The sequence below is a fragment of the Clarias gariepinus genome, chromosome 18 (assembly GCF_024256425.1).
Source record: "Clarias gariepinus isolate MV-2021 ecotype Netherlands chromosome 18, CGAR_prim_01v2, whole genome shotgun sequence".
NCBI classification, from domain to species: Eukaryota; Metazoa; Chordata; class Actinopteri; order Siluriformes; family Clariidae; genus Clarias; species Clarias gariepinus.
Window position 1 is genome coordinate 8,310,001 of NC_071117.1, and position 22,009 is coordinate 8,332,009.

Consider the following 22,009-nt stretch of genomic DNA (forward strand, 5'->3'; position numbering starts at 1 on the left):
ATTAATGATTGGCTGAATGGTTGGTTGGATGGATGGATTAATAAACAGATGGTTGGCTGGCTGGATATTACATTAATGATTGGCTGAATGGTTGGTTGGATGGATGTCTGGCAGACCATGGATGAATGGATGGATGAATAGCTGGCTGAATGTTTGAATAGATGGATGGAAAAGTGTAGAAATTGATGGATGAATAGTTAGCAGGTATAGACAGCTGGATCAATGAATAAATGATTGACTGGATTAATGGTTTGATGGGTGATTGGCTGGTTGATTGGATATTTAAATGAATGGATGGTTGACTGGATGGATGGATGAATAAACAGATGGTTGGCTGGCTGGATATTGAATGAATGCTTGGCTGACTGGTTGGTTGGATGGATGTTGGAATAACTGAAAGCATAAATGTGTTGAATAATGAAGGATTGGTTTGTTTGATTGATGGATGAACTGACGTGATCGTTGTTGTTGCTCCTCAGCGTCGGTGAAAGGCGCCCCTCAGCTCTCCATGCTCGCTCTGTTCCGCAGCATCATGGCCCAGGAGGGCGTGGTGGGACTGTACCGCGGCATCGCGCCTAACTTCCTCAAGGTCATTCCCGCCGTCAGCATCTCCTACGTGGTGTACGAACACATGAGGAAAGTACTAGGGGTGGGAAAGTGAGTGAGTGTGAGAGAGAGAGAGAGAGAGAGAGAGAGAGAGACTGAGGAGAGTCTTTATATGAAATGATAGACAGAGTAAGAGATGAAAGAGAAGGAAGAGTAAGTGAAAAGCTTGTTAATGCTCTCGGTGATGGAGAGATGAATTGACCAAAGAGAGGATTTGCTCTCGAAGCCAGAGACGATGAAAGCTCGAATTCTACTGAACATTCTGACTGAAAATCAACAGGGCTACACTCGGGACATTTTGTAATAAATAAAAAAAATAAAATATAAAAATCTATTTAATCAGTAATATTAATGTATATTAAATTTTAAACATGCACAAAAAAAACCTAATGATGGCTGACGTTGATGTTTTACAGATTATCAGCAAGACTGTGATCTATAAATATTTAGCTACGTGTTATTTCTCTATTTCCTTGGTGTTTATTTGTGCTGTTGATCAACAGGGTCCTCACATTCAGACTCACAGGCTGTCCTCCTTGCGAGGTGACATGAACACTAAAGTGTCTGTTAATTCTTGGTAATAAAAGTGTGTGTGAGTGTGTGTGTGTGCGCAAGATACTGTATATATACCGTATATTCTCCAGATTATAAAAACCTGTTGCGTCTGTTGTGTTTAATGCATGGATTAGGTGCATATTTTAATAAGGTTCAGCATGCCGACCTACAGTACCAGGAGAAGTTTTCAGGCCTGACAGACGGATTGAAGGTTTATATTCTGGAAAATATGGTGTAAATGAGCATGAGCTGCTTTTTTTTTAAAATGCGTGTGAAGTTTGCATGTAAATGAGCATGTGTTATATTTTATATATATAATATGTAAGAGACTAGATCTATTTTCTTAACTGCCGTGTGGAAGTGTGACCATGAAACAATGGAAAAAAGTGTTTCTGACCCCTTTTGACCCCATTCCCTTGTTGGAAATGTTGTATTTTGTTAGAGTTTCAGAGACACTTTATAATTTTGATTTTGCTTTTGCTTTGAAAAAAAAATTAAATTATATACTGTACCAAAATTCCTGTTAAATATACACAGACTTAATGCAGTTTCACCAGATGGCCACTAGAGGGAGTCTGTACTGCTACTGTATATTAAGGGGTTGCGCGCAAATTGTAGTCGTACACTATATCTAGTGGTCATATCATGGAACTACATCAGGAGAAAGCGAATTCACAATTACAATTTACGTCCATATTTATTCATAAAGGCGATCACAGTGTGTCAGTGTGTTTTCAATATTTTTTATTATCCCAGATTTACATTTCATAATGTATTGTCTTAAATTTAAGCAAATGTAGCTTTTTAAAAAATTGTTTGCATGAAACAGAGGCGAACTCCATTTATCAGTGGTTGAACGAGCATACACAGATTTGTGTGGAAATTAATTTTATTAAACCAAAAGTTAAAAGTGTGTCACTGATTTTGTAAGGTTTGTGTCCTGCAAATTAGGACAGTGCTATTTTGATTTTGCGATCTAGTGGACATTTGGTGGAAATACATACAGTTTCTAATACATTTATGTACATACTTATTTGTATGTTTACATAAAATTGATTTATTTATCTTACAAGTTGACCCAAATTTACTTAAACATATCCTTGCAGTGTCACTAGACTACCGCTAGGTGGGGGTATTTTGCTGCAGTACGGGATGAGTGCAAATCCTAATCGTACATCTCCCTCTAGAGGTGATATCATGGAACTACATCCTGGTTATGGCAACTTTAGCAAGGTCTTAACATCTGATCAGTTAAACTCAAACGCACACTGTGAGCTCAAAAACCCCTCAGGTTATCAGGGATACAATTAAAAACCCTGATGTTTTCATGAAGAGGAATGTTTTAAGCCCTCAAGACCTAAACCAAAGATGTTTAAAGTCTAATCGAGGCCATGATTAGTTTTGTAATTCTGCACATTTTATATATGTGTATGAGTATTATGCTACAAAAGTTTGTAATAACAAATTATATGACAATTTCTTATCAGAGTACGTGCATAGAGATATAACAGAAAGGACCGTCTTGGGTTCCTTACATGATTAAGAGTTGTTAGCTTCTTAAAAACGGGTCAACCTTGAAACTTTTCGTGAGGGAAGGTTCTCAGCTGCAGGGTTCTCCAGAGAGCCTATAGAGGTTTACACAGAGGAATGAACAAAACAAAAAAGTATGAATTCTAAGTTTGTAACTTTACTGCATGTATGATAGTGATGAAAAATAAGAATATTTCTGTTATTATTACATCTATTAAACATATTTCTTCCATGATTTGTGCACTCTGAAATAGTTTGTTTGAATTGTTTTGTTTTTTTGTTCTACTCTGAATCTTTGCTGGAAAAAAAAAGAAAAGAAATTAATGACATGTTCTTTAAGGGTTCTTTAAATAGTGAAGAGATTTTCTTGAAATTTCTTCTGACCTTTTCATCAGCGATGCAAACTGGATGATTAATAGGAAATGACATCACTTAGTCAATTTAGAGACCCAAAAGTTGTTTCAGTTGGGACTCTTTGTGGGAAAGATTCAGTGTAGAACTTTTATGAAGTGCTTCGTTATCTAAAAACATTTACATTTTACTTTTTATATCCAATGAAGCCTTAAAAAACATATTTGTGAGCGTGTACATCAATGCACAGTGTGTGTGTGATACATCATTTATATATTATAAATTGTAAAATTATGCATATTGTTTTTATTTGTAGTATGTTCATGCTTCTACTAAATTCTGGTTAAAGGTTGTATTTGTGTGTTCTTTTTACATTACACAACGTTTGGAGCGTGAGTGATGTTTGCAGAACGGTGTAAAGTTAAACGCATGCTTGCTGAAGTTATTAAAAATAATGACATCTTGGTCAGTGTTTGTGTGTAACATTGATACAGTAAACATGTCCCATGTTATTTACATTTATTTGTTTATATGCAAAATCACCACGACATTAAATAATTATTAATTCATAATTGAATAATTAAAACTAAGTAAATTAATAAACTTTTTTTTTTTTTACGGAGTCATAAAAATCGTAAAAGTAAAAAAATAAAGAGTACTTTTAACTACCAATAAATATCATATATCTATAAATAATAAATATCTATCTGAAACCTTTCAGTAGTCATGGGACGTACTGTGCCGATGCTTCGAGGCGTGTGTCGAGAAATCCAGGAACTATTTAGTGAAGCGTGTTTTGAGGCCTGTATTGTTTACGGCGACATGAATGACGTTTAAAGCCTCACTGCGATTGACAGTTCAGGAAGTGGTTTGAATCTTGCGGCCATGTATTGACAGAAAAGATTTCTTCTTTTTTTTATGTTATTGGACGGCACGGTGGTGTAGTGGTTAGCACTGTTGCCTTGCACCTCCAGGGTCCGGGTTCGATTCCTGGCCAGTATGTTCTCTCCCTGCTTGATGGGTTTCCTCTGGGAACTCTGGTTTCCTCCCACAGTTCAAAGATATGCAGGTTAGGCTAATTGGTGTTTCCAAATTGCAAATGGGGATGTGTGTGTGCCCTGCGATGGATTGGCACCCAATCCAGGGTGTACTCTGCCCCATATCTCATATATAATAATATATATATAAACCAAAGGAATCTCTGCACAGTTCATAGGTAGTATTGTTTTTAAATAAAAATGAATAAAGTGTCGCCCCAAACAACAACCAGTTGCACAAGCACATGGACTGCCCTTCTCTTCTTTCCTCTTCTCAGACACACTTACATCCACTAACCTATATTGTTTTCTTCTTCTTATTATTATTATTATTATTATTATTAATCTTCTTAGTACCATTGTCCCAGTTGGGAAACATCACAGTCCCACCCTCTTATATGACAAAAATTATTAAATAATAATGTAATAGTCACATTGATCAAAATGTAACAGGCACGAAAATCTTATAAACACTATTTACAAACAAGCATGTTAATAGGAGGAGACAACAACAGATGGTTTAAATGGGTTATTATCTCATGCTCACAATAGAAAATGTATAGTACATTGTATATATGTATATATATATATATATATATATATATATATGTATATATATATATATACAGAAGTTTAATGAAATTTCCATTTCCAACCTACAGTGTTGTGGACAGTTTTGAGAGGATCACATACAGTACAGGTTAAATGACTATGAACACATCAACCCGTGTTAATTTTTTTGACCAGTAGGGGGGGCTTGTGTGCAAAGCCTCGAGAAATGAACCCTTTTGTGAACCAATTGGCTGGAAGGCTTCAAGGTTTCTTCAAGGAAGGCATCTCGCCATCACTACCTTTCACTTAGCCAATCGTGTATAAGAAAAGTCTTTTTGTGCCCGCCTCCGCCTTTGCGTGCGCGTAAACGGCACCCGAGCGCGCGTTTCTATTGGCCCGCGTTTACGCCAAGGCAGACCGTGCGCTCTCATTGGTTGGTTTTGACGCGGACTCGTAAACGCGAGCCAATAGAAATGCGCGTACGGGTACCGCCGCGGCGCGACCGCGCTTGCCTTCTTCTTCGTTGTTTCTCGTTAACTTCGCCTTCCAGCTCCGGCGCTCGTCTTCCAACAACGGGCCCAGTTCCCTCTCTCTTTCTCTCTCTTTCCCCCTGTCTCTCTCTTTCTCTACAGCAGTAGTAATGTCGGAGTACAGCGCGGTGCCGCCGCCTCCCGGGGCTGGAGCAGCGGGGATAAAGAAGGACGCGTTCGCCGACGCGGTGCAGCGCGCGCGGCAGGTGAGAGAGAGAGAGAGAGAGCACGAGTGGGAGCGCGCGAGCGGCCTGAAAGAAAAAAAAAAAAAGGAGCCGCGAAACGTGGAGGCGCGAGCTAGCTAATCTATGTAGCACGCTCACCAAGAGCGCGCGCGCTCTGTTAACGGTTATTTTTAAAGGAAGCGCGTGCTGGTCGTGGCTCGCGCGCGGTAAGGTAACGTATTGTTTTGCCTCGCGTGCGCGTCTGATCACCCAGGCCTGGCCTTCTCTCATCACTGAGGCGCTTTAAGACATACACACACACACACACTCTGGCTCTCTCGCTATGTGTGTGTGTGGTACATTACATGTGCCTATTTTTACTTTAGCCATAAAACGGGTGCAATTTTATAAAGAAACACACAAATGTACCTGAAGTTATTTCTCATTGCTAAGCTAACTTGTCCAGCTAGCAAAACCGCCGTGCTTCCATGACTAGCCTCGTGAGTGAAACTCATCAACTCTGACTGAACTGTACTCTGTATATTTGTTGTTTTTGAGGGAAAATCTAAAAATAGCTCACAGTTAGCTGTCTAAGCTAACAGTTCGGGTTTATCAGTGAAATGGATCTAAACTAGAGTTTGTGTGTGAACTATCCAGTGGTTGGACTCACCGGTCGTCTCTCGATACGATATTAAGACGATGATTCGGTTCTGTTAGTATCACGATTTTACAAATATCACAATTTTGTTAAATTTAAAGCCTTTTAAAATGTTTTATTAGTATATTAATGTAGCCTGTTTCTTATGACATTAGTTTTTTCACATTTAAACAATAAACTCTTGTATTTGAGGTTAGTTTGTAACATTTATCTGAGCATCGCTTGTTTGTCATCTTTCATAATTATTGTAAATCAAATGCAACGAATAATTCATGTGACATGAATATGGCATGGGATGTAAATGTGGTGTTCAGAGAGTGCCACCTTTGATCATAAAGAAACGTGACATTTTCCTTGCTTATGCGCTTTGAAAGTCTCAACTTGACAGCGAGCGGGCGGGTTTAACGAGTGCATGGAGCTTCTTAAGTGTGATTTATTTACTTAAGTTCATTTTTACTGTTTTGTGCTTGCTTTGTTTAAAGACTTGTCTAAGTGTGTAATGAGTGGGTTTGAGACTAATTCGCTTTGAAGAAAAGGCAGATTAAATACTAGCCCATGCAATGTTGGGTAACAGGCCTCCGAGTGGCGCGGTGGTAAAGTGCTCGCCGGTTCCAGGGTGATGCTATACCCTCTCGCAGCTGGAGGTCTAAACACGGCTGATTGGCCGAGCTCTCTCAGAGGGGAGGGATTAGAGGTACTTAGTGTTCCCATCACGGCTCTACAGCCAATCAGGGGCATCTGTAAGCTTGCACAAGTGGAAGGAGCGGATAGCGCTGTCCTCAGAGTGTGTTACGCCGCCCCTGACAGTGCGTGAGCAGGCAGTTCGAAAACATGCGGTCGGCTGGCGTCACGTGATTTGGAGAAAAACACGCGATAGTCTTCAGCTCTCCCAACTGAGTGGTAGTAGTAGCCTTACTGTGGGAGCCCCCTAGTGACGGGGAGGAATTGGATACGACTAAAATTAGGGGTGAAAATTGGGCTAAAAAAAATCCAAAAGGGGGATAAAAATGTTTCTGTTGCTAAGCTGAAGCTTCAGAGCTCAGTACAGAATTGTTTATATATCTAAACCTGATCGTGCGATTACCTGTCACGGCCAGTCAAACTGAAAACCAATCAATTCTGGTAACGTTCGGCTCTGTTATAGACGTGAAGATAGTTTGTCAAAAATAAAAATTTACTTGGTGTGGAGATAAGTGAATCTCTGCACCATTTTTAAAACTAGCATTAGCTGTGGATCATAAATAAAAATTGTGCTCTTTAGTGATTATAATTATTTTTGTAAGAAAATGACCCCGTTTTGTGTTAAACCTGCACCTGGGTGAGCTGTTTTTTTCTAAATGCAGTTTAAAGTTAAAAATAAATAAAACATAAAAAGGTGCAGTTGATTTATCTCTTTGTGGTGTTGGAGCTTTGAGCTCTGGTTTAAAAGTTTCACAGCCTATTTATAGTTCATAAATTAAATCATAAAATATATCTTAAGTCTAAAACGTAACTTTAGTAAAAAAAACTAAATAAAATTGCTCAGGCTCGCATGGCGATAGAGAGACGTTTAAGTGTAAATGAGCGTGACAAAGGAACAGAGGATGAATTACAACCTGTAGATGTTTAGCTCAGCAGTTTATCAAGTTTATTGACTGGCTGTGGTCACAACTTGATTGTAGTCCAGGCAGGACAAAGCAGTCTCTTGTCTCTACGACAGACTCTAGTCATGGTGCTCTCTAGGATCTTTGTCATACAATCCAACATAGCCTGAACTGTTGCACATACGGTACCTCGGCACGATAATTTAATACGATCCTGAGGCGAGTTCTTAAGGCGAAATTTTGTATTGTGAAACACATTGTCACATAGAAAATAATGTAAATGCAGATAATGTGTTCCAGCCATCCAAAAGTATTACCAAATACCAACACTATAATTATATTATTGCATATAAACACATTCAAAACATTTAGAAAAGACATGTTAATTAAGTAAAATATGAATTAAATGGACATTAAATTTCACTTAACCTCAATTTATGATTCTTCTTGGCACCGGCTGCTTTAAAACCAAACTAAAAGCGACTCCCTTTTCTTCTTGCTACATGGGTCCCAACCATGGTGCTATGTCTTTAAATCTTAAGCAAGTTTTTTTTTTCCTTTTAGTTCTTAAGAAAAATGTGAGCCGGGTCATTCGTATGCCGAGGTGCTGCTGTACCTGCTGTAAATGGTAATCCCGTAAAACAACCAGGATTGTGTCTTGTAAAACCCGCTCTAACATTATTCCAGTCTCCTGTTTGTATGCCTGTGACAAAGTGTCCGATTGAACACTTTACAGATAACATGGGAGGGTTTTTGATGATTAAACAAGTGATTAAACAAGCACCCTGCTTTTGCAGACCCGCGAGTGAGCTCCACAGTGAGAACGTCACATTACAAATCCGATTTCTTCCAGGGTTACATTGAAACACTTAAACCTACCGTCCTGTTGGGTTTTCGGGACTGGCAGAGTGTCTGACTGCAGTGTGTGTAATGTTACACACTCCTTTGATCTACTTAAAAACCTAGATTAGTGGAAGTGCTTGATGTCTTTTCATTAGGAGTAGCTTAGGGACAAACCTGGATGTAAACACTCGTGATGGTTTGACTTTAAATCAGTTCAAATCTGTCATTTCAAATTTTGGATGTTTGAACGATTAAGTTATGAATCGCGATTCTTTTTAAGTGTGATGTGTTTCTGGTTCGTGTATCGACTTTTCACTTTGATCAGACATGACCGATCACATTGGGCCGATTCTGTTTCGAGCGTAATCCTCAGAGTGTGGGAACGAAAACACTTTTATAGCATCACATTATCGTATTGTAAGTTTCGAACCCTCTTACATCACAAACTCTTACACCGTCTCCAAACACCGTAAGCACTAATTAGCACACACACACAGCCCCCACCCACCCCCAACTCCTTTCGGCTTCACACTCACAGACACACACACTCTCTGCCTAACACACAAACTCCACTCTGTCGCGAAACGCGAGAGGAGAGGAAAATTGATCTTTACCCTCTATGAGAGCTTGCTTTTGCTTTATACACATGCTGTACAAAAACGCTAACATACACAAAATTAAATATGTTTCTCACACACACATGGTCACAGTGTTGTAGTAAACGGTACACGCATGCACGGATGTTGATTATACTAGTAAGAGACGAGCACTAAGACCCAGCAGGGGAGACGATTACCTACAATTCCGCATCGCAAGAGAGAAAAAACGTTGGCTCATATATTCAAATGTATATTGAAATTTTTGAAATGTGTTTAAAAATCATATCACCGTTATTGAGAAATTATATCGCGATATATATTGATATCGAATTATTGTCCAGCCCTATCGTCACATTGTTTATCGCAGGACTGATGTATTGTCCTGAGTTGTCTGAGGTGTGTACTGAAAAAAAATAAATAAAAATTTTCGTCTTCTGTAGATTGCAGCGAAAATCGGTGGAGACGTTGGAGTCGGTCCTGTGAGCAATAACGGTGGCGTATCCGCCGAGGGATATCCTTTCTCAGCACAGAAACGATCGCTGGAGGACGGAGGTACAAACACACACACACAGTGATTGACACACACACACTTTCTCTTAGCCTTATGTTCTTTGTTTGACGCTGTTTATTTATTTTTTCCTCCTCAGATCAGCCGGACAGCAAGAGGATGGCTCCTCAGAGCGACAGGGACAACGCTACAGCGCTCTGTGAGTGTTTACACACACACACACCGTCTTTTAATGTGGTATTGTTGCTATAGGAACGGCTCATTCATGAGGAAGTGTACAGCAAATACCACGCACTACACCAGGTCTTATAGAAAGATAAATGTCACGTTGACTCTTGAGATGCCAAACACATTGTGTGTGTGAGATGTATATGTGAACTAAATGTGTGTGTTCACAGCTATCAGCGCTCAGCTGGCTGCTCTCTCTCAGCAGAGGTAAGACCATTAAGGACAAAAAACACAACCATTCCTAACATCCCATAAACACACACACCGTACTGAGTTTAACTCTCATCTCTCTTCTTTACCAGTGGACGTCCTTCTGCTTTAACAGAGGAGTACAGAGTTCCTGATGGCATGGTGGGCCTCAGTAAGTACACGCGCACGCACGCACAGGTGTGCGCCTTTGTATGGTTCAGTACTAACTTTGTGTGTGTTGCTCTACAGTCATCGGTCGAGGAGGAGAGCAGATCAATAAGATCCAGCAGGAGTCGGGGTGTAAGGTCCAGATCGCTCCAGGTGTGTGTGTGTGTTTACTCGTGTATGCATAATGGTGTGTGTGTGCACGAGTGTAAAGTGTTTTGTTTTTTTTCAGACAGTGGAGGTTTACCTGACAGAAGCGTCTCTCTTACTGGGTCTCACGAGTCCATCCAGTACGTGTAAAAACCCGCCACACACAAATTCACAATTCATTTGTCACGTACAGAACCACGCTCAGGGGAACACTGACTCGATTGTCCGTGATCTTACACAAAGATTCCAATACAAGGAAAATATCGTACAAGAGGGAAACAAGAATAAAAAACAATATTTATAAAATATAATTAAAATAGATGTGAATAAACAAAGAATACTTAGGTTCAGTGATGGCCTGGTCTGGTTTTCAGTGTGATGTCCGTGACGCTGATCAGCGTCAGATATAAACCTTCTGTACGGAGCGCAGGAGTTTTATTAATGCAACAGAAAAACATTTTTGCGCATTAAAAGCCTCCGATCTGCCTTATTCTCCAAACTCTGTGAATGAATTAATGTGGAACCCACTCATTACTCACATTTACATCAATCTCAAAACACCGCCAGAGCTAATGAGTAAAAAAATAAATAAAAAATAAATCTCGTTGCAGCCCCTCACACAGCGCACTTGCATTTTCAACTATTTACAGTTTCATCCCGTGTGGTAGGAATTTAATTATTTGTCGAGATTGTTGGGTGACCGAGAGGCGTGCTGTGAAGTAACAGTGTAGTTTTAATTTAATTTAAAGTTTGATGTTAAACTTTGGTTAGTTTGTATTGGTTAAATACTGCGTTTGGGTTTTTAAGTGAGGAGAAAACTAATGTTATACGGAACAGGATACATTTAATTTGTTAAAATTTTTAACCTTTTAAAAAAGTTTAACAATTGAGAAACATAATATTGAGTCGGAATATTTATAAAATTAGAATACTTATAGAATCGAATCGGCTTCCAGGGTACAGTGATGTCGTTGTATTGGGCGTTTCTATCCTTTAGTGGGAATGCAAACTTTTGCACTCAGTGCACTTTATTATTAATATAAATTGTTGTACAGTTCTCCGTGTATGATTTATTGGTTTTCCTTTTATAAATCATCTGTCTCTCCCTCTCTCTAGGAAAGCCAAGATGCTATTGGACGACATCGTGTCGCGGGGACGGGGCACACCCCCCAGCTCCTTCCACGAGTCGAACGGGAGCGGTCACACGCAGGAGATCATCATCCCCGCGGGGAAAGCCGGCCTCGTCATCGGGAAAGGAGGCGAGACCATCAAACAGCTCCAGGTGGGCGGAGTCGATCTGCTTGTGTCTTAGAACACACACACTTTTCGGTTATCGATCATGTTTTAAAGTGTGTGTGTGTGTGTGTAGGAGCGTGCTGGTGTGAAGATGATTCTGATACAGGATCCGTCTCAGGGACCGAACATTGACAAACCCCTCCGCATCATCGGAGACCCTTACAAAGTTCAGGTGTGTGTCTCTGCTCACTGACTTTGTGTGTGTGTGTATAAATTTATACAGAACCAGGCAGTGATTCTCTCTCTCTGTGTATCAGCAAGCGAGGGAGATGGTGCAGGAGATTCTCCGTGAGAGGGATCAGTTTGGGGACAGGAACGAGTACGGCTCCCACATGGGGGGAGGAGGAGGAGGAGGTGGTGGTGGAGGAGGCGGCGGAGGAGGAGGAGGAATAGAGGTATGTGTGTGTAATGTGATGTGAAAGTTATTACTTTAGGATTTCTACAATTCAAGGTGTATGTGTTTTATCCCGTATTATATTTTTTGAGGTTGAGTCAGAAATGATCCGCACTCCAGTTATAAGATTTTAAGCCTTCTGTTGGTCTCATCAGCGCTATTTGTCTTTTTTATAAATTCCACAGCCAGAGTGCGGATAATCTTTGACCCACCCTGGTACATGTACTGTATACTGAACTCATACGCTGAGTAACGCTGCTCTGTCATTGGTCAGGTCCCAGTGCCGCGTCACTCCGTGGGTGTTGTGATTGGCCGAAGCGGTGAGATGATCAAAAAGATTCAGAACGATGCAGGAGTCAGGATACAGTTTAAACCAGGTGAGTGTGTCTACTCTGTTCTCTTTAAACCGGAGTGTTGTACACGATTCTGATCCCGTGTGTGTGTGTGTGTGTGTGTTAGATGACGGGAGCGGACCCGATAAGGTGGCTCACATCATGGGGCCTCCTGACCGCTGCGAGCACGCCGCCGGCATCATCAACGAGCTCCTGCAGAGCATCCGTGTCCGAGAGGAGGGGGGAGGGGTGAGGAGACGCCGATACTATACATACATGTTTGTTTTAGATCCGTATCCTGATGCGTGAAGGATATTCAATAGAACCTCCTAGAAAGATCATGACGCATCATGAAGATGAATGGGTTTTAATTATTTGGATATTGATATCTAAAAATGTCACTCTTTCAGGGACCTCCTGGTCCTCCTGGCGCAGGTATGCCTCCAGGTGGTGGGCGTGGCAGGGGGCGTGGTCCCGGTAACTGGGGTCCCCCCGGCGGCGAGATGACCTTCTCTATCCCCGCCCACAAGTGCGGCCTGGTGATCGGCCGAGGAGGCGAGAACGTCAAGTCCATCAACCAGCAGACGGGCGCGTTCGTGGAGATCTCTCGCCAGCCGCCGCCCAACGGAGACCCCAACTTCAAACTGTTTACCATCCGCGGCAACCCGCAGCAGATCGACCACGCCAAGCAGCTCATCGAGGACAAGATCGAGGTGAAGAGACGAGTTATTTATTTTTCTTTCCTCCATATGAGATGATAAACGTTTCTCAGTTCTCATTTCTCTCTCCATAGGGTCCTCTGTGTCCTGTAGGTCCCGGGCCTGGTCCCGGGGGTCCCGGTGGTCCCGGTCCAGCCGGCCCGATGGGTCCCTACAACCCGAATCCGTATCAGCCTGGACCTCCGGGAGCTCCTCCACAGTGAGTAGATCTACTTCTACTTTAAACTCGTTTTATATTCTGTGTGTATGAAGTCAGAGTTGTGTAACATGGTGTGTGTGTGTTTGCAGTGGCGGTCCTCCAGGTGCCCATCAGTACCCCCCTCAGGGTTGGGGAAATACCTACCAGCAGTGGCAGCCGCCTGCACCTCATGACCCCAGTGAGCCTCACTTTACTTCTCTCCTGTTGTTAGACCTGCTTTGATCTGACTGATTGGTTCTGGTTCTTACTCCAGGTGTGTAGAATTAAACCTGTGTGTGTGTTAGGTAAAGCCGCAGCAGATCACAGTGCTGCCTGGGCAGCGTACTATGCGCAGTACTACCAGCAGCCTGGTGGGGGCGCCATGCCCGGCCAGGCACCCGCCGCGCAACCTGCTGCCCCAGCACCCGCTGACCAGAACCAAGCAGCCCAGAACACGGGGCAGCCCGACTACACCAAGGCCTGGGAGGAGTACTACAAGAAAATGGGTGAGTACAGCGGAGTCATTTAATGTGATCCGGCAATATGTGAATCGGAGAAGTAAACACGAGTGTGTGTTTGTGTGTGTAGCTCAGGCAGGCGGTGGCGCTGCTCCAGCAGCAGGTGGCGCTCCAGCAGCGACAGGAGCAGCAGGACAAACTGACTACAGCGCCGCCTGGGCGGAGTATTACAGACAACAGGCTTATTACAACCAGAACCCACAGAACCCCGGAGCTCCTGCAGCCACGCAGCCGGGCCAACAGGTGTGTACACACACACACGCGCGCGCACACCTGCATGAAAAAATGTGAATAAAACCCAACCCATTTTGTTAACGTCGAATGTTAGTGTAACCATGGCAACCAGCACCAGACATGCCATACAAGCTTGTTACGCAGGAATTATTTTTTATTTACTCATGTACATTTTTCTTTTCACTTTCAGGCACAGTAAACCTGGCCACGCCCACTTCCACCCGTCCCTGGCGCTCGTCCTGAATGATGAACGGACGCGAACAAACACGACCTTGTAAATGATCTGTCTCTCTCTCTCTCTCATTCTTCCTCTCCTTAGTTTCTCTCTTCACTGAAATGGACTAAAACCAAGCGTAGCTGACCTTTTTTTTTTTTTTTTTTTTTTTTCCCCCTTTTTCCTCATCCTCTAAATGTGATTAAACTCTGTCACCAGGGAAACGAAAGGGAACGCTTTTGAGTCATTGCTGGCTAACCCCGCCTCCCTTAAAACGGACTTGTTCTTCCTTTCTCTAGTGTTTTTTTTTTTTTTTTTTTTTTTTTATAATTGTATTACTACATCTAAAACTGTACATTTTTTTTCTTCTTTTTTTTTTGGTTTGTTTTTAGACTTTTTAAACATTTTCTTTTATAATCAGTTTAGTCTGGAACATTCCCATTTTTTTTTCCCCCCTTCTTTCATCTAGAGCTCCAAGTGTTCAGTGCTGCCCAAGTGTGTGTGTGTGCGCGCGTGTGTTTGCATGATGTCTAATATTTCATCTCATGCCCCTTCTGTATGTTCCTCCCAGGTTCATGAAGCTCTGATGATAACGTTATTGTTATATAGAGGTTATATATTGAACGCTTGGTTGTTTTTGTTTTTTACTTTTTACCGCTTGTTTTTAAAACCTTCACAATAAAAAAAGAAAAAAGAAAAGGAAAAAACGAAATGCAGAATGTTTTTGTCTTCGTTCACTTTGCTACCGAGTCTGCAGGGTGTACAAACTTTTGTTTATAATCTCATTAAATGTGATCCGGCGTTTCACTCAAGACTGTGTAAGGTAAAAAAAAATTTTTTTTTTTTCGAACACGTTTCAATAAAATCCGAAAGCCTTGAGCGGTGTGCAGTGCAGTTCTTATCCAGCAGGGGGAGAAAGTGGCGCTGCTGAGTAGAAACCTGGTTCTCTGATGGTTGAGATGGAGAGAAGAGACAAAATGAGGTGCTGAAGAGGATCAGCACACTAAGCTGATCAATTTCATTATTGTGGTAATGTGTCGTTTATTGTAATGTGTATAGAACAAAAAAGTGTGATAAACACCACTGGATTTTTAGTTGTAGTTTTCCTGACGCAGAAGCACCGTATCTTGTATCGCGCTGAAGGGGGCGTGTCCAAATGAAGCTTGACTTCGAGGCGCGTGTCTGAGTCACATGACTAGTCACAACCGGAAGGTGCTTTCCGATTGGCCTGAAGTGCACTTAGGAGTGTTCAACCATGTTTAGTGTGATTCCAAACCGCGAAAAGGGAAAATGTTTAGTTTAAAGGGAGCTGCAAAGGGTGTAGGGGACGAGTAAACAAAGGGTTTTCACTTCACCCCGAAAAGGGAATGAAAAATGTCCCACAAGTCATTGCGTCTCGCTGGAGCGTGAAAGGAAATTAGCTTGATTATATTTATCGATGTTATTAAAAGGACACAAAATGTACATCAATCAATAATTTATTTACAGGTTATACACGTTTAAACAGTATATGTTTTATAATGGTATTTGTTTTAATATATATTCAATATTAATGGTCGTAGTGTGAAATTTCCGCAGTGACAGGTATACGAGTGGCTTGTTACCATGGTAACGCACTGAGGAAGTGACGTCAGTGCTGATGCCCCTTTTTTGTTTTTCTTTTTCATCTGTTTGGAGAGAAACAATCATTAACAATGTATGGAAGATAGAATAGGAAAGGGGAAAAAAAATAAAAAAAAAAATTAATCGATAATAGATCAATTAATCAATCACAGTAAGAGGTTATGTTACTTAAAATATGGAGAGCGAATTTTTTTCCGCATGATGGCGTTTTATCGAGGGAGGTTCCCTTCACCGACATGCCCTGCAAGCGGAGTAGGGAGTAGGGAACACCCAGTGAAGTACACTTTGAAATGGGACGCAGCCTGACGCCTCGTGTTTGCCAGAATCACGTGACTGAATCATTAGCTTGGATGAACTTTCAATTTACTTCTTATTTAATATATGCAAAAAGAAAATGCACACAAAATATTTTGGTTTAAAGTTAAGGTTGACAACAAAGGTTGTTTTTCTTTTTATTGTTTTAATTTTTTTCACATTTCCTTTTTCTAGATCTCCAGTTACTCTGATAATTATGTGCATAAACATTTACTTGAACAGTGCATTTTTAATCACACACACCTGACATGCAGAATTACATTACTTGCAGCTGCAAGTGATGTTACGATCGAATTACTACACAAGTTGTCCACTAGATGGCAGTACAATGACCCCATGAATGAAGCTTCACGAAATAAACCTTTTGGTGAAACTACTGTATTAGCTGAGAAGCCTCGACACCTACATGAGGCTTCACCTCACCATCATTACTTCTAAGGATCCTTGGCATGTTCACTCAACAATGTTACGCTTCAGTCTTGTGTCCTGTTCGGGATAATCACAGCATATTTTTTTTTGTAAAAATGAATAATTTGGGCTGAACTTAACGAATCGTGAGCGATATCATGAATACGCAGCGCATTTCTCTTATCTTTAGATCAAAAGACATTCAATTTTCCTACTTTGCTTGTCTTTAAATTTCTCAACACTTTCAGTCAAGTGGTGGGTTACATTAAAAAGACACATGAACATTAAAGGGAGACCAAGATTTTATTTTATTTTTTTAATATTAATCAAATCACAGTCAAGTCTTTACAACAGTGCTCAAAAGGGCAGATACAAAGGCTTAATTAAAAAGCATTTTAAAAACTTCATACGGTACCAGTCAAATGTTTAGTTTTATATTCTACAGTCTAAAACAATACTGTTTTTTTTTTTGTTGCAGTAACAGCAACTGTCAGTTCTTACAATAATTCTTTTAAGAACAGTTTTGTGTCGAGTGCGTTTGTAAAAACCCATCAAGCACCATGATGAAACTCTCTCATAAAGGTAAGCAAGACCGGAACTTACCTCTGCTGCAGAGAATTAGTTCATTTAGAGTTACAGCCTCAGAAATCACCTCAGATTAGAGCCGTTATAAAGGATTTACAGAGCGTGATTAGCAGATACACCTCAATGTTTCATTCATCAACGTGTTTTTGGATAAACGCCTTCGATATTGTTTTACAGTGTAGAAAGAAATAATCAGTAAAGCACATGGAGTTAGAATAGAAGGGGTGTACAAACTTTTGACTGGTACCGTGTAAATACACACACACAGAGTCCAAACGCGCTGGTGTGTCTTTTGGCATCAGAACAAAAAGAAGCCTGGTGTCTTGAGGTTAAAGCTGAACGTTATAAAACAACCTTATTTACAAAACCTGAAAATACGTCTCTCTCTCTCTCACACACACACACACACACACCTTACTTTTAAACAACAGAAACCAGTGGCTTTAACTAAACGTGTGTTTGTTTCTGCGGCCTATACTAGTCTGTGTGTCAGTTTAATTTCCCTGAACCCTAACTTCTAGTTCCTCCACACTGTGTCACCTGCAGGAGTCGGTCCTTCTGTCGCCATGACAACGCCTCAGGATGGGATGTACATCACCACACAAACTGTTCCAGTCGGCGGGGAGAATTTGTCGTACCATCTCACGCAAACACGTGCAGGGTGAAGCAAGTGATGCAGCTCCGTGTGTGTGTGTGTGTGTGTGCACCTTATTATAAGCTGCAACTTATTAATGTTCACACACACACACCCTGACAGAGACTCTGTTGATTCTGCATGGTTTCATAATCGTTGCCATGGAAACCTGTATCTCTATGTCACTCACAGCGCGGTGAAGAATGTCAATTTTTTTTGTGTGTGTGTGTGTGTGTGTGTGTGTGTGTGTGTGTGTGTGTGTGAGAGAGACCGAGCTGTGTGAGCTTTACTTCCCCTCCCAGGCGTCGTCCCGCTGCTTGGCCGCCAGTCGTTTTTGTTCTGAAGGGAATCAGAAGGCGTTACACATTAGAGTGCTGACTTTTGTATAAGAACATACGTCCATGTGTGTGTGTGTTGCATATGTGAGACCTCTGGCTTGCCGTAGCTGGTTCCTCTCGGCCTCGCGCTGCTCTTTGCTCTGCGCGCTCTTCACCCCAAGGGCGCCAATGACCAGACGCCGGGCGAGAGCCGCACTCGTCTGAGGACGCTCTTTAGCTGGGAGGAGGTAGTCTACAACAACAACACAGTGCTGAGCGTAAGTATTCACACCCTCCTCTTCCAATTCACAAGTGTTCTTAATTAATCACAGACCAGCTCGGGATCACGCCTCGTCGATACGGATATCGAAGTGGGTCAAGATCATTTAAATATTAAAACTGTTCGCAAGCAGAAGCGTAAATATTCACCCCCCTGGCCGTTCATAATGTTCGGTTCCGCTCATCTTCTCCACATGCAGTTAAAGAGCTACATAACTAACAGTAAACAATCTGAACAGATCCACACTGACAGACATACATACTGACAGAACCTGGATTCTGATCCAAAACAGACTGAAACATTTACAGCGGAGTTTAATCCAGATCGGAGGCGAGATCTTAAGGTGTAATTTTGTACTGTGAAACGCATTTTCACATAGGAATTAATGTAAACGCAGATAATCCGCTCCAGTCACCCATAATGCACGCTGTTATTACTGTTTCTAACAATAACTTACAATTTCTGTGCAATAACACCAATTTAAACCCAGTGCAATTTGTTTGTTTGAAAGTGTAACTATTGTATTGTCTGTTTATTTTGTATTTATACACTATTGTTTTTATTTCATATTTGCACATTTTTTTCTCTGCTGTACTGTAACAGGAATTTACCCATTGTGGGACTAGTAAAAGTAGATCTTATCCTATTTTAAAATATATTACCAGTATTACCAATTTCCAACACTCTAATTATATTTTTGCGTATAAAAACAAATCTAAACATTTAGAAAAGACGTGTAAATGAAGTTGAATATAAAACAAATCGACATTAAACCTCACTTAACTTTAATTTATGATTTCTTTTGGAACACGTGGCTTTAAAAACCAAACTGAAAGCGGCTCCATTTTTTTCTTGTTACCGTCCTTGTTAACTTTCTTGGGACCTTATGGTGATACGGCTTCAATAAATCTCCCACAGAATGCAAAAGAGCCCACAAATCTATGCTTTCTTTAGCTGGTGTTAGGTTTGGTCGCTCATATGGCAAAAATGCTAAAAAGGTGGGTGTGAATATTTATGACCAGGGCATATAGAAAGCAAAAACAGGAGACAGGGGTGTGTACCTGAGGAGGCACGCGCTTTGGCTTTGGTGGCTGAGGAGGATTTGGAAAGAGGACGAACTTTTAGCATGGGGTGTTTGGTCCTGAGGACATCTCGTGCTACACACACACACACAGAGGATTATTATTTGACATACTGTAATAACATATAATGCACAGACTTGAACATATGAAACAGATAAACACCACACACACCTCTACTCTGAAGAAAACAGTGTTTTGTTTTTTAACCCACCTGCTATGGGACTGGAGAAAAGCCCGAGAGCGTGCGTGTCATCGATCCATTTTATATCAAAGCCTTTCTGCCTGTAAACACACACACACACACACACACTTCAGTATGCGGCTCGTATATGATCAGAACACAGCCTGAGGGATTCAGCAGTAGTAAACACAGCGTACTGATAGGCGCAGAAGGCTCGTATTAAATCCTCCGTCTTGAACTCGGTCGGGAAGTCGTAGATCTCCACGATATGAGACAGCTCGTCCTCCCGCAGCTCCACCTCGTCGTCCTCTGGCGACCAGTTATAGTAGTCGAACCGTGACTCCTGAACCGACGCCTTGTTATGTCCCGCTTTCTCCGAGATCTGAAAAAAAAAACCCCACAAATACAGGAAGTGCTGAATTAAAAATCACTGCGTGACACATTATACTCTGTACAGGCTGGGGTTTGGATATAAAGTGTTAAACCTCTTCCAGGAGGTGCGGGTCGAGACACTCTCCATCGTCAGTGAATAAAGCATCCCAGTTATCACCCTCCTCTTCCTCTTGGTCATTGTTGTTGTCTTTCTGTCCTCCATCTTCCTCCGCCGCTCTGGTCTTTACCTCACTAGTCGTGTCCTCAGTGCACACCCTCTTCCCTGCGTCCTCTCCAGTTTCGTCTCGTCTCTCCTCCTCCACGCCGGCTTCATCTTTCTCTTTTCCTCCTTCCTCGGCGTTCGGTTTGTCCTCGCTCTTGGTCAACCCGTCATCCCCGGTTTCTATCTTATCTCCTCCGCTTTTCTCCTTCTTGTTCTTGGGGTTGTATCTCCGGGACTTATCGGTGTACCGGGGTCGATTACCTTTAGGTTTCTTATCCCCTCCCGTCTGGGGCTGAGGCTGGTTTCCACCCTGCCGGGCCTTGGGGATGTAAATGGGCTTGTCGGGCTTCTTGGTGCGAGATGGAGCTGAGGGTTTCGCTTCTCCGTCCGTCCCACTGCTGCCGTCCATCACCATAGAGAAGTCCTGAGTAATAATAATAATAAATAATAATAATGATAATTAATATTAATAATAGACACATTTATTCCCTATGGAGACTATATGATCAGAATTAGACCCTTAATAACTATTTTTTTAACAAATTACACAGATATTGATTATATAACAGCTTTAACTGTAGATCTCTTTTTATTTCTATATAAACTCAGGCTAGTTATCTTTTGCTAGCAATACTTTAACCACAGTTTAGTCTTCAAAATATCGAATTAATCATTAAATTCTCACTAAATATCGCAAAACTATATAATTAAGCAAACCAGACGTTTATTTTTACTTGTATAAACATTACACATTAGTGTTTTCACGCGCACAAACCTCACAGCGAACAAAGACGCCGAAACGCTGAAACCATAACCGGATGTTTTGGGTCGCAGCCTGATGACGTCGTCACTAAAGGACGCAACCGATGAGTTTGATGGGTTTTGTAGTTTTCTCCTGAGAAACGTTTAGCGGTGCTTTAAACATAGATTAAAACTGTATAAAACAGTAGCACAAGGTTATATAGCTAGACTTTTCTGATGTGTTTATGTTTATTTATTATAAATGGAGGTAAATGTGTAAGGTTAGAAAGATAAAGATAGCTTTAAAGACCTGTACTGTTGCTCTAAAATCATAAACAGACAAAAAATCTCTCTTTTTTTATTGGAAAAACAAACAAGATACATACACTACTTTTCCCTACACCCCCACCCCATTAGAAAACAACCAGGAGAAACAGAAGTAAATAAAAAATATTTAAATAAACAAATAAACATCAAACAGAAGAAAATAGCTTAAAAAAAATTAGCTTTCATTACAGATCCAATTTATCTACGTCTATATTTTCAAAGTGATTCAAGATCGGTTGCCAGACATAATATTCCTGAGAAGACCAATTTTTTTTCTAGGATAATAAAATACAAGATCTCTTTAATCCGGTGAGAACCCACTGATAGCAACGACTCCATCCACTTAAACAGGATCATTCTCTGAGTGAGAATGGAGCTAAAGGCTATCCTATCGACCTGGGGGTCATACAGGCAAGCACCATTTGAGTCAACACCAAAGTGCGATGAATGAGGACGGTTCTAATAGTATTTGGCATATTTTTGACAAGGTATCAAAAATAAAGCTTAAAAAATTACGTACAGTATTTAACTTTGGGCATGTCTAGAACACATGCAGTAGAGTAGCTGGTTTCTGCTCATATGGATCCTCTGTTTATTTATTTTTTTTATTATTATGTTATACATATACAGTAATACAGAAAAAATTAAAAAGCTACGTTTAAAGTATCAATACTAAAATTGGTGTATGCTTCTTGAAGCACTTGACCTGTAAAAATTGTTGCTTAAATTGAGTTTTTGGTAAAAGCTTAAAAAGCAAAAAATCCATTGTGTCCGTTACCATGTCAAAA

General features: G+C 41.1%; 3 protein-coding genes across 6 annotated transcripts in view; 2 read left to right on the forward strand and 1 right to left on the reverse strand.

Annotated features, from left to right (window-relative positions):
* slc25a23a (solute carrier family 25 member 23a) overlaps positions 1 to 1,566 on the forward strand; it is an 11,002-nt gene extending 9,436 nt beyond the window's left edge. For all 3 annotated transcript variants that reach the window (XM_053476920.1, XM_053476922.1, XM_053476921.1), the window contains exon 10: positions 480 to 1,566. In XM_053476920.1, coding sequence (XP_053332895.1) covers positions 480 to 661 — 182 coding nt within the window. In that variant the 3' untranslated portion in view covers positions 662 to 1,566. The remainder of the gene's footprint in view (positions 1 to 479) is intronic.
* A 3,563-nt stretch (positions 1,567 to 5,129) lies between these two features.
* Positions 5,130 to 15,012, forward strand: khsrp (KH-type splicing regulatory protein). The gene is made up of 18 exons (XM_053477507.1): positions 5,130 to 5,367; positions 9,449 to 9,560; positions 9,656 to 9,715; positions 9,915 to 9,951; positions 10,047 to 10,105; positions 10,183 to 10,254; positions 10,331 to 10,388; positions 11,365 to 11,530; positions 11,618 to 11,716; positions 11,802 to 11,939; positions 12,213 to 12,315; positions 12,398 to 12,519; positions 12,681 to 12,983; positions 13,064 to 13,188; positions 13,278 to 13,366; positions 13,473 to 13,673; positions 13,756 to 13,928; positions 14,110 to 15,012. Exons 1-18 carry the CDS (start codon positions 5,272 to 5,274, stop codon positions 14,116 to 14,118), a joined length of 2,022 nt encoding a protein of 673 aa, XP_053333482.1. The 5' UTR covers positions 5,130 to 5,271; the 3' UTR covers positions 14,119 to 15,012.
* Positions 15,013 to 16,769: 1,757 nt separating this feature from the next.
* Positions 16,770 to 20,981, reverse strand: r3hcc1l (R3H domain and coiled-coil containing 1-like). 2 transcript variants are annotated; one of them, XM_053476564.1, is made up of 7 exons: positions 20,929 to 20,981; positions 20,044 to 20,577; positions 19,756 to 19,940; positions 19,589 to 19,659; positions 19,357 to 19,452; positions 18,128 to 18,268; positions 16,770 to 18,037 (listed from the first exon to the last, which is right to left on the reverse strand). In XM_053476564.1, the coding sequence occupies exons 2-7, from the start codon at positions 20,566 to 20,568 to the stop codon at positions 17,985 to 17,987; spliced, it is 1,071 nt and encodes a 356-aa protein (XP_053332539.1). In that variant the 5' UTR covers positions 20,569 to 20,577; positions 20,929 to 20,981; the 3' UTR covers positions 16,770 to 17,984. The 2 variants fall into 2 exon arrangements, with proteins under 2 accessions (XP_053332539.1, XP_053332540.1); XM_053476565.1 differs by having other exon boundaries at positions 20,934 to 20,974.
* Positions 20,982 to 22,009: the final 1,028 nt, after the last annotated feature.

Excerpts from the sequence above, each read along its gene's own strand:
- khsrp (XM_053477507.1), top strand. The coding sequence starts at position 5,272 with ATGTCGGAGTACAGCGCGGTGCCGCCGCCTCCCGGGGCTGGAGCAGCG. Across the intron at positions 9,952-10,046 it reads GCTGCTCTCTCTCAGCAGAG|TGGACGTCCTTCTGCTTTAA; the intron begins GTAAGACCATTA and ends CTTCTTTACCAG. Across the intron at positions 11,940-12,212 it reads GAGGAGGAGGAGGAATAGAG|GTCCCAGTGCCGCGTCACTC; the intron begins GTATGTGTGTGT and ends GTCATTGGTCAG.
- r3hcc1l (XM_053476564.1), bottom strand. The coding sequence starts at position 20,568 with ATGGTGATGGACGGCAGCAGTGGGACGGACGGAGAAGCGAAACCCTCA. Across the intron at positions 19,941-20,043 it reads ACCCGCACCTCCTGGAAGAG|ATCTCGGAGAAAGCGGGACA; the intron begins GTTTAACACTTT and ends TTTTTTTTTCAG. Across the intron at positions 18,038-18,127 it reads CCAGCTACGGCAAGCCAGAG|AACAAAAACGACTGGCGGCC; the intron begins GTCTCACATATG and ends GATTCCCTTCAG.